At 45.7% G+C, this 14,919-nt stretch overlaps 1 protein-coding gene across 1 annotated transcript in view; it reads left to right on the forward strand.

Annotated features, from left to right (window-relative positions):
• Positions 1–9,655, forward strand: part of FAM189A2 (family with sequence similarity 189 member A2) — a 67,969-nt gene extending 58,314 nt beyond the window's left edge. Inside the window, exons 9-11 of the mRNA XM_029056186.1 lie at positions 1,714–1,866; positions 4,683–4,972; positions 9,069–9,655. Of these exons, the coding sequence (XP_028912019.1) occupies positions 1,714–1,866; positions 4,683–4,972; positions 9,069–9,272 (647 nt within the window). The 3' untranslated portion in view covers positions 9,273–9,655. The remainder of the gene's footprint in view (positions 1–1,713; positions 1,867–4,682; positions 4,973–9,068) is intronic.
• The last annotated feature ends 5,264 nt before the right edge of the window (positions 9,656–14,919 follow it).

The raw sequence follows: 14,919 nt of genomic DNA on the forward strand, positions 1-14,919 counted from the left end.
CCTAGAGCTGACCTCAGCAGCAGGGGGGAACCCCAGTCTAGGCTGCCGCAGCTGGGGGGCTCTCCCAGAGCTTTTGTTCCTGCCTCCTCCACTGGACTGTGGGAGGGTAGGGGAGGAAGCCAGAGCTCACAGAGAGTTACTGATGTTATTGCTGCTGCTGCCAGGCTGCATGGGTCAAGTGGGGCACTGTGCACACAGTTTCCACTGTTGGACCAGGGGACAGAGAAGCTGCTCTGGTGGGGTGGGAGGGCCCTTCCCCCTTCTCTCAAAGCATGGAAGAGGCACAAATCAAAGTGGCTCTGTACTAGGTCCTCGGGAGGGGTCGTTAATCCGGAGCATAAAAAACAGGAAAGCACCTGTGGTGTATTTGTTTTTTTTTCATTTAAGTAAAAAAAAAAAAAGAAAAAAATCACCCGAGGCCACCAGCAGCAGAAGATGGAGCTACCCCCCCCAAGATCCCAGATTGCATCATGTGTTTGGTGGGGGAGGTAGCGCCATGTTGGATCATAGTTCAATCCCTTCACCTCAGGATTGGCAGACCTGATAGGACGTCCGGACAAATTTGTAAATCAACCAACCAAACCAAGCCTCTTAGGGAAATGACACTTCCATCGCAGACCTCTATTTTCTCCTGTTAATCACAGGATGAATCTTTTGATAGAGACCCCACTTTCACAATATGGTTCACCCTAGGGGCCACCTTGAACAGTGTAGAAATTGAGACCGAGGTTATGCTGCCTTACAATAAACTGGATTATGTTTTCCAGGGATGGTTTGGATGCTAAGCTTAGTTGATGTTTGGCCTTGCAATTTAGAAGAGTATTGCTGGAGCCAATTTCTTTGGGGAGGTTTTAAGTAGCCTATCAAGTCATTCCCCAGAACTGGGTTTTCACTGGTGATGAATAATAGATCAGTCAGAGACTATTTCAGATGATGGTCATTTTTCAGTGTTATCACTTGTTTTTGAGACTGCAAGCCCCACGTGGGACAGGGACTGTGTCCAACCCGATTTGCTATATCCACTCCTAGCACCTAGTACAGTGTCTGGCACATAGTAAGTGCTTAACAAATACCATAATAATTAAGTAGCCTTTTTCTCCTGATCATCTTCTGTCTAAAGCAGAAATACAATACAATGAAAAGAGGCGTATCCATGAAATAGAATGGCTATCCATGAAATAGAATGGTATTCTTTATTTATTTTGAGCTAGAACCTAAGAGCCCAGGACAGACTCTCACCCTGATTTTATTTTCCTCAACTTAAGAGTCAAGGTATTCCAGGATGATTGTGCAGGATCACTTAGTTGCCACTGGTTTTTTGATTAGACTGTTTCCTGTTACCCATCTTGGTGAAGCAGATCTGTCTACCTCTCCCTCTTAGGTATCCACTGGGCTTGCAAAGCATTCCAGACGTCTGGCATACATCCCAAAGCATTTGGGGGTTTAGGAACTATGTGACTTCTGAGCTGATGCTGTCCGAGTTAGCGTTTGGTGATCTTTCGAGAGTCTAGCTAGTTCAAAGAGATATTTGCGGGAGGACGGAGGGTGGGAGTGGATGTTGAGTGACATAAATTGTAGGCCTGGAACCCACAGCCCAGATTGCTGGAAATGTCCCCCCTCAGACTGGCATGTTTAGTCTTGCAGATGCTGTCTTCCTGATTAATGGAGTGGTGATGCTCCTGCCTAATAATTTACTTTTTTGTAATGAATTAGGTGGGGACATTCCTAATGCTCGTGAGCGAGAGAGCCCGGCCCTACCGAATCCCGATTCAAACCCGGCACCACTGCCAGCAAGCCGGAGAGCCTGCCAGCCCCTGAGAGTAAGATCAAAGAGTGACCCTGTGCTCCATCACTTGCCAGCTAGAGGTGATGTCATTTTATGGGGATATTACTTTAGCATTCAGCATTCGTTTTCTCAATGTTCCTAGATGAAAAGGGGCTGGAGACGGGGCTCTGGTTTTGCATTGCAGGTGTTACCTTGATGAAGGTCGAAAGGGTTGTGTATATAGACCCCAGAGCAATGGAAGGGGAAGCTGGTGTATGCATGTTGAGCATGCAGAAGCGCGCGTGCACACACGCATGCACCCCCCTCCCCCCAACATGTTTTCTAGTCTCCTACTTGCCGTGTGAAACAAGTGTGTTGTTGAGAAAAACTGGTGGGCGTGGGTTATCTGAGTCTGTTGGCTCTCCTTCACCCCCACCCTCAATCAATAGATTTTCACTGTACAGAGTGCCTTGTTTAACCCAGTGGCTGTGTAGTGAGTGCTTCTGATTTTCTAAGAGGGCCTGATATACATGGATATGCAGAGGCACTGACTTTCAAAAGTGTGCACGAGAGCAAACAGCAGGCTGAGATTTAGTCAGAACCTTCCTCCTGCTCCTCCTCCCCTCCCCCCATCAGTCTGCTTCTTGCCCCCACTGCTTCCTCATTCACCACCTTCTCACACTCTCAGACAAATGACCAGTGCAGGCTGAAAACAGGAGGGGTGGGGGGAAAGGCAGGATCATTATTCCACCCCCATGGTGCTTCAGCTCCATTCCCTAGCACTTACCTGAACAGTGGCATTCTCAGTGATTGCAGAGAAAGGAAAAGTGGGAGTGGAGTCCAGGGACTCAGGGGTAGCAAAGAAAGAGGAAGATGGGTCAAGTGCCACCATGAGGTTTCACTCCAACCTGAGCGCTTTCTGGGCCATTGACTCCATTTCTACATGGGAGTTGGGGCTCATAAATGATAATAATGATTGTGGTATTTCTTAAGCGCTTACTATGTGCCAGGCACTGTACTAAGCGGTGGGGTGGATACAAGCAAATCAGGTTGGACAGAGTCCCCATTCCACATGGGGTTCACAGTGCTGGGTTGGGGTGTGTGTGTGTGTGTGTGTGTGTGTGTGTGGTATTTTAATGAGCTTGGGCCTGCCAGCTACTTCAACAGAATGCATAGAACAAGTCTCACACTCATAAAAACCGTCTCAAAGAAAAGTCTTTGAAATGCTTTGTTAAATTTATTAACCCTTCCTATCCTCAAACCATCATTTTCATCCCTATGCAAACTCTGATTCTTTCCTAATATCTGTTATTTGCCACAGCCCTCCAATGAGCGTGTACCTAAGAGAAACCTCCTCTTGTCTCTACAGCTGCCACTGAGCGGGGCTCCCCCAGCTCCCCGTGACTGAGTGTGTCACCTCTGCAATCCCAACAGGCTCCAGCAGCCTGGGCTGTCCGAATCCCAAGACCTGACTTCAACCTGGGTCTCCACCTTTGCTCTAGCACGTTGATGACTCGGGCTGGCCGCGTGCTGGTTTTAGCCGGAACTTAGTTCTCTACACAGCATAGCCTTAGAAGATCATTACGGACCCTTATCCAGTTTCCACAGTGCTGAAAGTCAGCCGGCAGGAGGGTGGAAGACATATTAATTTGCTTGGACTCCCATTTCGGAAGGTGCCGGGGTGCATTCAGCTGAATGATCCTAGGCCTTGGCCTTATCCTCACATTAAAGTATTTCTAGCAAGTGTTGCTAACCAGACTCTGTGCCTTTGTGGTTGGGAGCAGTCAGTGGGGAGTAGTGTCCTCTGCACCCTGGGGGTGCCCAGTAAGCACTCACTGATGGTGAGGAGGGTGGGGGGTGACAGTGAAACTTGGAGAATAAATCAACTCTTCAACTGGGTTAGAGGTTGTGTGCCCGTTGTCCCCACAAAAGGCACGAGTGGACTATACACCATTATCCTCCCCGGGGCCCCCCGTCCCCACAATTTGAGTCCTGCCCTGAAAGTTTTCTTTCCCTTCTCTTGAGCATCTTGAGATTGGAGCATTCCCAGGCATCCTTGTGCTGAGAGGGCTGCTTGCCACTCTCTCATGCCAGTGGAGAAATCAGTGTGTCATTCCCTCAGCCGCCCCCGTCCACACACATACACACACACATGCACGCACACACGCATGCACACCATCTTCTTGGCCACTCTCAGAATCCTCCAGGTCACCATTCACACTCTTGTTGCTTAAAATCATCTCAACAGACTGGCCGGGGTAGAGAACATAACCCTGAGCTGGGAGAATACAGTCTGGGATTTTATTGCCAGCATTACCTTGGGCTTCTAGAATGACACAGAACTTCCCTGTGCCTTAATGCCTTCTAGTGTAAAATGAGAATAATAAATCGCCATCTTACCTCCCAGAGATGATGTGAGCGTCAGCAAAAATGGAAGCCTGTAAAGGTACTGCCGAAATACCAAGCATTGTTCTCATCTCCCAGACCTCATCTCTGTGGTCTCATAATCCCCTGTAAGCAACATTTCAATCTTTCTCCCTTCATACAGTCTTTTGCCATCGGAACAGATGACATTCACTCTCTGTTCCTCATTGATCTAGTTTCAAATCTCACCTGAAAACATTCTCCATTTCCCTGCTTTTCCTTTTGCCTCCTGATTGCCGTTCCTTTTCATCCACCTAAACATTACAGTTGCGTTTTATGTAACGTGATCAAGTGTTTGAGGTCTCAGTTTGTTTGAAAGACACTGCTTGGGATGTTGATGTTTATCTCCGTTTCATCTGGTGAAAATCCGGTATCTTCAGGTGGCATTTCTGCCCTGATTTGAGTGGTCTGTGCTGGCCTTGCCCATAGATCTATGACTTGAAGTTGGCCTTGGCCTCAGTATATTTTAACCATTTTCTCTCTTTGCCTATAGGACCAGTGCTAAGTTGTGAAGCTGCCACACAAACTGAAGTAAGACTGGAACTGGCCCCAGTGACCTTGAGAAAGGGTTTGAGAACCAGAGCTTTGCGAGCAAGACCCCGGTCTTTGGTAGATTACAAATCATACATAGATACTAAACTGCTTGTGGCAAGGTTCTTAGAACAGTCTTCCTGCAGCATGACCCCGGACATACATGAACTGGTGGAAAACATCAAATCTGTTTTAAAGTCCGATGAAGAGCACATGGAGGAAGCTATCACAAGTGCCAGTTTCCTCGAACAGGTAGTTTATTGTCGAAGTCAGGGATAAATTGGAGACCTCTGTGTTTCTCTACTGGCTTAATTGGCTTTCACTGGTTTCCCCGTCAACTCGTTGATTGAATTCACAGCTATAGCTTAACAAGGGGAAAGGGTCTCTTTTCCGGTGGACTGGATTTTCTGCACTTTACTGGCTAAAGGCGAGAGTACTACAGATATGTTGCCCATTGGGAAAGTACAAAGGGGACAGATAGGATAGGAGCTCATTTGGAATAAAAATCAAAGAAAACCTACAGCAATTGTCAGGAACAGCAGTCTTTGAACTCCTACTGTGTGCAGAGCTTAGAATCATAGAATAAAAGTAAAACAAAAAAGTTCTCTTAAGGGGTTTACATTCTAACAAACATATATGGTAAAAGAAGGATAAGGTACTGGGAGAGTGCGTTACCTCACTCCTTGCAATGGTCTAAGTAAACCTTACTTCTGGCAGAAATTTGGGAACCGGAATGTCTTCCCCTAAAGAGGAGTAGCATGGCCTGGTAGAAAGAGCCTGGGCCTGAGAGTCTAAGGACTTGGACTCCAATCTCAGCTTTGCCACTTGTCTACTGTGTGACCTTGGGCAAGTCACTTAACTTCTCTGTGCCTCAGTTCCCTCATCTCTAAAATGGAGATTAAAACCACCCCCCATATGGTACATGGACTGTGTCCAACCTTGTATCTATCCCAGTGCTTAGTACAGTATCTGGAACATAGTGAGCACTTAACAAATACCATTAAAAAAATACCAAAAAAAAAAAGTTGCCAGAAGTTAAGTAGGCCATGGCCTTTTAAAAGCAGAGAGGAGGGTGTCCCTGAACTTAACATAGAGAAAATGTTTTGGTTGCTATTGAAGTCTTCAAAAATTTCTCATATCCATGGGTCCACATCACTTAATATAGCTCTAACTGAGGAGGTGCTTTCTAGTCACTGTGGCTTAAAAACAAAGCCTGCTTGATCCCGGTGACAATTGGGTGGGTGGCCCCAAATCTTGCCATGAAAGTTGAGACTTGCCCTCTGAAGCTCGGGAAACGTACTGGGCAGGAATTGCCAAGTTCAAGAGACATGAGTGCAGTTTGCTGGACCTGACTCTGTCTGTTGAAACTGAGCTCCCGAAGTGGATGGGGCTTCCTCTGCTGCAGTGGCTCAGCCAGGGTCGGAGCTCTGGTGGAGTGGGGTTATTTTTACCCCAGAGCCCTAGCAAGCGGTGTCCCACCCCAGGCTGTTGCTACTAAGTTTTGTTTCCATAGTGGCAGACATACACCACTTTTGATTGGAGTGTCCAGGCTGCAGAAACCTTCATGCCTTTCAGCTGAGACCAAGCCTGCTGTGTTTGGGGGTGGTAGAGAGGGTTAGTCATCAACCCGCTCTCCCCACCCCCCTCCACCACACTTTCCAATTTAGGGACAGCAGGAAATCCTTCTCCAAGCTTGTACTAAATATACCGCTGGTTTCACTTTAATCAGTTGTCTCTAGACTGAGGCTTGCGATTCATCTTGATAAGACTTGTCACTGATACTCAAAGCACTTTTCTAACTTGAATCTGTAGCCAGTGGCCTTCCGTGAATCTTATTACTCAGTAAACCAGAAGGGACAAAGACAAAATCTTCAGGGAACAGGAATCAAGGAAGCCTTAGCAAAATTTAAGTCTGGCTCCATCTCTTTCAGGGCAATAAGTAATTGCTAACTTCAAAAGTTCCATGATTTTGCTGTGACTTTAGGAATGAATAACACAGCTTGATAGACAGTCAGTATCGGTCAGATTTCTGCATCTGTGTTCCTCATAAAATAGTAAGTCATTAGTCATAAATTACTGATGGGACATTTGATAATTTCGAGTGGTAATGGAAAGAATTTTGGCTTTCTTAATGCAAAATGGGCCATTGATGTCATGGGAGATAGAGGGCTGCATGAAGAAATGCATACGTCGATTTAGAAGAGTGGCTGTATTTGGCTTTGTTTTACAAACAGACAGATATTTTGAGCCTCTCAGAGTAAGGCTGCAATATCAATTCAGACTGTGATAATTATTTTTGGATGAAATTGACTGCGGGTAGCAGCTGTTTGGGTGCTCAAAATGGGATGGACGTGGAGCCTAAACAGGCAGGGCCCAGAGAGGGACAAGCAAAGGAAGAAGGGGAGGAGGGGAAGGAGGAAGAAGGGAGAGTGGAAAGAAGGGTAGCCAAGGGGGGAAGATAGGAAGGAGAGAAGGGATACAGGAGGACCAGTTCAGCTATGGTGATGATGGCAAAGACAGCCCGGTAGTTGCCACTGCTGAAGATGACTCTTCCTCTCCTCTTCTCTAGACTGTAAGCTTGTTGTGGGGAGGGAATGTGTCTACCAACTCAGCTATACTGTACTTTCCCAAGCATTTAGTATGGTGCTTTGCACACAGTAAATGCTCAATAAATATGATTGATTGATTGATTCTGGTGACAGCAACAGCAGCCGCCCCCATCCTCAGAGCTTCTGAGGCAGTTTGTCCCAACACCCTAGGCCAAAGTGGGACTCTTAATGGGGCCCACCTTAGGCTAGTTGGGTGGTGAGATGTATCTCTATAAACGTGACTCCCAGCCAAATTTGCAACACGGCTCCCGTCTCTGCTATACATTACTTAATCAGAGCCCCACAGTCCAGGCTGTGGAGATAGAGCAATAATAACAAATAGAGTCAGTGTAGTAGGAGGAACAGTGTTTTAAATTGTTGAGCATACACTACTAAGCAGGGGCAATGCTGTGCATGAGACTTCGCAACAGATGAGTGGAGAATACTATGAAAGTCACTTAATCAATTGGTCAATCAGTCCATGGGATTTAGTAAGCGCGTTCTGTGTGCACAGGACTATATTAAGCACTTGGGAAAGTACAATATAACTGGAATGGAAGACTCAAGCCTAGTCTGCCAGAAACTTGCAGTCTAGAGGGACATAGTAAGTGCTCAATAAATACGATTAAATGAATGAATAGAACTTTTTTTTATAGGAGGGGCTGCCTTCCTCCCATTGATTGAGTTTGTGCTATTAATTTGTTCAGTGGTCTATAGGTTCCTAGCATTTTTTCAAAGGAGGAGGAGCAGCAATAAGGCTGCTGGCGACTGAATTCCATCTCTGCTCTTGCCATAATCTTCTAGCCCTAAGGTGTTATCACCCAGAAGCTCTGCTCAACATGACCCGTTATCTTTGGAAGTTTTCTGGTCTGCCAGGTGGAGAGAGTTTCTCTCTGTAGGGAACATGTAATGCAACACGAGGACTCTAAATGATGCCGATTACAAAATGACCTCTCTGCACCTATGTTCAATTTCATTGATAAACCAGATTAAGGGACTATTTTTCTGAAACGGTTGCTTGAGGCTTTCATCATTCGTTTCAGAGACACCTGGAGAGAGGACATGGGAAACAAACAATTTCACATCAAGCCGGCGGCTCTGCTCTTCCTTGCAACTGCTGAAAATATTGATTGCCTTTATACCCTACCCTCTGGAAAGCTCAGATTTCTGAATTTCCACTGATACGTAATCCCTCTCCTTTTGAACTTCAAGAAAGCGCTGTGAAAAACAAAGCAGAGTCAAAGGGAAAAATTGGTGCCAGGAGCTTGGAGTTAAAACAAGTTACATGCAATTAAAAAGAAAGGGAACAGAAAACAGTGGAGAGAAATGACAGAAGCAATCTCCAGTGTGTATGTTGCTCTGTCCCTGTTTGGTCCTCCTGCTCGATTTTTCTCTGGCATGCATGTGTGTTGGGGGTTGCCAATACCAACACTGGATAATATTTTGAAGTTCCATCAGCTCTATAGTCTCAGATAACGCTCAGTCCCCTGAACCCCCTTGGCTTCCTCCATGTGTCTCAACTGAGCTGTATCTGCCGGAATCTGACCCCACCCCCTTTTTAAGGTGGGACAGATATTAATAAGCAAGTATAAGAAGTCTTCAGAATGGTCAAATGACATTCTGAGTTGTTTTCATCTATGGAGGGCAAGTTTATTCTCAAGATTTTAAATGGGAAAAAATGAGCAAGAATACTCAGGTTGACTCCCTCTCCCCCCCTCCCCAATTCCCTCCCCTTTATTTTTCTCTCTCTTTCTGGGAAGATAATGACTCCTGCTGGACCAGGTACATCCCGGACCCAGATGCTGCCGTACAGACGTCATGCCGGGCTGCTTCACCTGGAGAGCTGTGGTGATCTGAGCACTTTCACTTCGGCAGAAAATCAGAGAGTGGAAAGGAGACCCCAAAGAACCGAGCCTGAAAGGCCTCATAGTCTCATTGGGGTGGTTCGAGAAACTGTGCTCTGAGTGGAAAATAGCTGTGTTTCCTAGGCCCGGTGTCCCTCCACCAGGCAGACGAGCACTGCGGAAGAGCAGGTGTTGTCAAGGGGCAAGTGGGGTGAGGGATGTCAGTGAAGTATTGTTTCTTGCATACAGTACTGAGCTGCTGTATTTCTTGAGCAACCTTTGGAAACACCTGAGCAAAAAGAATGATGTTACAGGAAGTTTATTTCTCTGGTACTGGTTTCCTGCTGGCTTAATAACCGAGGACATTAGGGTGCAATTAACATATTCCAGACCTGACCTTCTGGGCGCACAGCTAGAGTTTGTCTATTCTTAAAGTTCCTTCATTCTCCCCTTGGTTCTCGCTGGGTGCCACACAGTGGATGAGTAGTAGGGGCTTTGATATGGGTGGGGCTTTTTTGGGAGGGTGGGGGTGGGTGGGAGGGGGTTATGTAGAAATGCTCCCAGTGTCTGTCCTCACTGAGGAACAAGGCTCTCTAGTGGAAGGGATCTGTATAGAGACTATTTATAGCTGCCGACAGCCTCTTGCTGCTTAGCGGGATGGGAGTTGGCATGTAAAAGCAGGATGATTAAATAGCCCTGCTGTTCCTGAAATGCTAAAGTCTCTCTTTAGGGTGCTTCTTAAATCACTTTCTTTGGGGAAATCCCAGAGCTTTTAAATGTTGAGTTTTAATTAAAAGTATATAGAAGAAGAAAATGTTGATTAAGTTTATTTGTGCTTGCAAGACTAGAAAATACCACATGCAAAAGTGAGAATAAAAGCATATTATTTGTACACCTGGAGTTGGTGTGTTATGTTTGTTGCATGTAACTGAAGTCATTGTGTGGGATATATATATAGAGAGAGAGGTTTCCTGGATTCAACCTAAAAAAATAGGAGAATTTTGAAAATTGAGGTTTTCCTGGTGTGGATTGTCTTTCTCGATCAATTGATGGTATTTCTGGAGCGCTTACTGTGTACAGAGAACTATCCAGACTACAGACTACTTGTGAATCTTGTGGAAAAGTCAGTAACTTAAATGAAAAATCTTATTTTGCGTTTATGTTTGAAATGTTGATGCTTTGCTTTAAGACTCAGTATTTACATTTCTTGTGGAATTGATTTTTCAGCACTCCCTGCTCCCACTACTGCATCTCTGTCTCCTTCCTTCCTTTCCCCTCACTCTTCTCTGTCTCCCCTCCATGCTGTCAGCACGGGGTAATGTTGTTCAAGTAAAAGATCTGAGTATACAAGTTGTTCCTTAGTTAGGGGAACAAGGTAAAGGGGAAGGGGAATATCCCTACAGGTTTATCCCATTTGTCAGAGTAAACTCACCAAATCAAAGGCCTTCTAGCCATCACATCTCCTGCAGGCTTTAACACATGCTGTCCACTTTGAGGGGATGGTTAGCTGCTTTTGGCTGGGAGGACTATGAGGCCATCCCATCTTTAGTAAAAGAAGAGGGCTGATTTTCTGGTAACAGAGGGAGCTTCAGGTCCTGCATATAAATGGGCTAAAATCAAGCAAGTGAGATGTTTCTCATAGCTGACCCTCTAGCTGCCTGGCCCATTATCTCAGGGCATTAGAGAGCATCTTCTCTTGCAGGGGAAGATTTGTCATAATGTAACCATTCAGTTCCCTGCTCTAGTTGGAGACTGCTTCCATCTCAGGAATATTGCTCACTTTATCAGCAGCTGACAAGATTGTTCTCATAATTGCCCTACCATATGAGCTGCGAGCTAAAATTAGCTGTGACCTTTTTTTTATGGATGGCCCTCCCCAAGTCTATTGCTATATTCTCATTCTCTTTTCAGGAATCTGTTCAAATTCTGATGATTGATTATACTATTGGTTAATTGCCTTTGTTGTGCTGAGCGGCATGCTAAGCATTAGGAAAAATACAAATAAAGTAGTTCTGACACAGTCCTGAGACACAGGTTCTCATTCCCTTAGACAGAAGAGGAGAAAGCCATATGCGGTTGAGCTTTTATTAGCTGGAACTTTCTTTCCCAGTGAGAGTGTTGTTTCTATTTTGACCTGCGTGTTACTTCCCTTCAGATCAGGAGCATCTATATACACCAGGTGCTCAATAAATAGTGATGATGATCACGATGAACTAAAAAAAGCTTGTGCCTATTTTGCAATGCAGATAGGAAGGTGGGTCCACACAAGTGTCTTCCTCTAGTACATTTGCAAACACGTTGCTAACTGTATTGCAAAATATGCACAAGATCTGGCTTGATTTGGTTAGCCTGGCTTGTCTCCCCTGAGAAAAGGCTACTCCACTGTGCACAGGGAAGGGAGGTGCAGGCAGAAGTGGGGTAACCCGGAGCCTGCTCTTGGCTGCTTCTCTGCTTCCCCCCGCCTGCCACTGCCCTGCTGTTTAGTCCCCATAGGAATGACTGAGAAGGAGGCTGCCTGGCTTTCATGGGTGTCTTTGGGAGAGGGAAGGGTAGGTGGTTCCTGTCCAAAGTTGGTTGGAGAAGCGCTCAGCCTCCCTCCCCAGCACTGCTTGATGAAGTGTGTTGGAATGTGTGGATTTTGTGAAGCCTATCAGTTGGAATGTGCAGCAGAAACCAAACTCTCAGCCCATGACAACACACAGCTTTCGCTCTCCATTGTTGGGGTTGGCAGGACCTGTCATTTTCAGACATTTCATCTCAAGAAGGGGACAGACCAAGGATTTTTTTCTCTTTGATCACAGAAGTGGTCTCTGGTTTAATCTGGGCTGGACTTCTGCAGAATATACCACCTTGTCAGGCAAGCAATCAATCAATGGTGTTTATGGAGCACTTCCTGTGTGCAGAGCACTGTACTAAGTGCTTGGGAGAGTACATTTGGTAGACAGAATTCCTGTCCTCAGGGAGCTTAGAGGTTTGTGAGCTAAAAGCAAGTGGCAGCAGTTAGTTTTTCTCATAACTTACTTCCAGTGAATGTAGCAGGAGAGATTACAGAGTGAGGAGGCTCTGGACCTGAACATGTTCCACGATCTGCAATTACAGCATTGATTTCTCCTCAGGAACAATTAAACGCTATGCACCATCAAGCAGCCTATTACCCACGGAGTGAAAATGATCTTAATCCTGATCTCCGGAGCATCTTTGACGCAGTATTCTAGTGATAGAGTAGAGTTGTGGAGGAGAGAAACCCTAAGGTGTGATGGAAGGGGATGAGGGGTGGGTGTGGGCAAGGAACATGTCTACCAACTCTGCAGCTGAATCTCAGGTTCGCTCTTCCCATCTTTGGTTTTTTGGGCCCAAATTGTTGAGCAAGAGATTTTTCCCAACCCATGTGGAGGGCAACTTCAATCCATTAGCCCATCTCACCTTCGCAGGCTGCCACTTGGCCTGGCGACACTGCCAGGTGTAGGTCGAATCTCTTCCTTTTTGCTCATCTGTGCTCCGGAGGCTTGGACATCTCTGCATAGTGAAATGGACATCCCAGAATCCAAGTACAGAAAATAGAGAGCGAATCTGCCTGAAGCAGTTTGACCCTAGTGCCCCCAGGCACCAAGCACAGTGATGAGGATTCATTCATTCATGCAATCATATTTACTGAGTGCTTACTGTGTGCAGAGCGCTGTATTAAGTGCTTGGGAAAGTTCATCACCACAAAAGTTGGCCATTTGTTAGTAAGGAAGTAGAGAAGGGTATACTGATAGGGATTTGGGGGCAGCGAATGTATCAACCAACTCTATTAGCGTGTACTCTCCCAAGCACTTAATACAAATGCTCTGCCCACAGTAAGTGTTCAATAAATGCCATGGATCAATTGGTTGATTGATGGGTCCGTGAATATGGTTGTTTTAAAACTGTGGTCATGGCCGGGGCTCAGATACCTTAGCTCTAACCCTAATAATACTTTCAAGCATATTTATCGAGTGCTTACTGTGTGCAGGGCATTGTACTAAGTGCTTGAGGGAGTACAATATAACAGTAAACAAAACATATTCCCTGCTCACAGTGATCTTACAGTCTTCTAACACTAGCCCTAGTTAGGGCTCATACATTAAGCTATTCAGGCTTATCTGCTGGATGATCTTGGGCATGTCGCTTAATTTCTCTGTGCTTCAGCTTCCTCATCTGCAAAATTGAAATGAGACCTCTTCTTCCTCCTTCCTAGTCTGTGAACCCCATGTGGGACAGGAACTGGGTCCCATCTGATTATCTTGTTTCTTCCCCAGCACTTAGCTCAGTGCTTGGCTCATAAGCTCTTATCAAATACTCTCAATAATAATACATCAATAATTCACCAACCAAACTTCTAGTTATCCCTGTGAATGAGGGAATAGCATGTTTAGGCGTCGGCAGCCAAATCTCCTCGCTTGTGCCTCTCCCTCTTGAAGAAGGAGCTGGTGGTACTGCATGTGCTGGAGAGTTTGGGTGAAGAAGACCCTTTGGGTTAAGAAGATTCACCATTCCTGAGGAGAACCTAGGTCCATTTCCCCAGTTAATAAAAAGTGATGATAATACTCTGCACTGAGAATTACAATCAGTGAATGAACAAGAGTGGCTTGAGTGGCAGCTGCCCCAGGTAACGTGGAGAGAGGAGTCTAAGAGGAATGTTGACTTCTGGAGTAGTTTCTATGGGTCATTTCCATGGCACTTCTTGCCTAATAATGGACCAGTTGGGAATCCCGAACAAGAAATCCATTCATTCTGTGGCACGTCTCCCGTTGGCCCACTAGGTGGCTGCAGATGAAAATATATTGCCAAGTTCTGAACTCAAGACAGGACCTTAGTCACTCAGTTCTATTTATTGAGCACTTACTATGTGCAGAGCACTGGACTAGGTCCTTGGGAGAGTATAATAAAACAATAAGCAGACAGGTTGGTGTTTGCTTGTGTTCTACATATTAAAAGTAATAACAATAGAGGGTGTGCAGGGTCGAAGGGAGGCACAGACACGGGTTGGAGTACTGTCACATCAGAGTCCCCTCCCGATTCTGGGATTGGCTCCTGAGCTGGGTTCAGTCATTCAATCGTATTTATTGGGTGCTTACTGTGGGCAGAGCACTGTACTAAACGCTTGGGAGTGTAAAATATAATCAAAAACTGACACATTCCCTGCCCCCTAGGAGCAGTTGGTTGACTTTACTCCCTCCTCTTGCCTTTTTTCCTTTTCTGTGCCACAGAGACAGGAAAAAAAGAAGGAAAAAAAAATTCAAGAAGAAAAATTCCCCAAAGAAGATCAGCAGGGCCAGGACAAGGGCCACACATACAGAAGTGTTGTCAGCTGTCCACACCAACATCAGGACCGCTGGGGCAGGCTCTGAAGCTCAGCTGGTGTTAGGTGGTTTCAGGAACATTCCCTCAGCTGAACATTCCCTCAGCTGCTTTCAAGCTCCCTCAGGAACACAGATTGGGTGCCGATCAGGGCATTTTACATATAGTTTTATATTAGGGCATGTGTATTTTTGGAAGATAATTTTTCTGAGCACATAAAATCAACAAAATGCTCTCCAGGTGCTAGATTTAGCCCCTGTCCTGGGTTAAGTGATGTAGTTTTTTAAAGTGGTTCCTTTAACAAGGTGCTTCAAGTGTTCCACCAAATGCGTTATGCACCTTTCTCCAGGGAAAGGCTAGATTGCCCATAGAATATACAGCCATATCCTACATACTGGACAGTCCAGTTTTCAGCTGGTCTGCCCCTGTCTGGTACTGCTATGGC

This window comes from Ornithorhynchus anatinus, chromosome X5, assembly GCF_004115215.2.
Source record: "Ornithorhynchus anatinus isolate Pmale09 chromosome X5, mOrnAna1.pri.v4, whole genome shotgun sequence".
NCBI lineage: Eukaryota > Metazoa > Chordata > Mammalia > Monotremata > Ornithorhynchidae > Ornithorhynchus > Ornithorhynchus anatinus.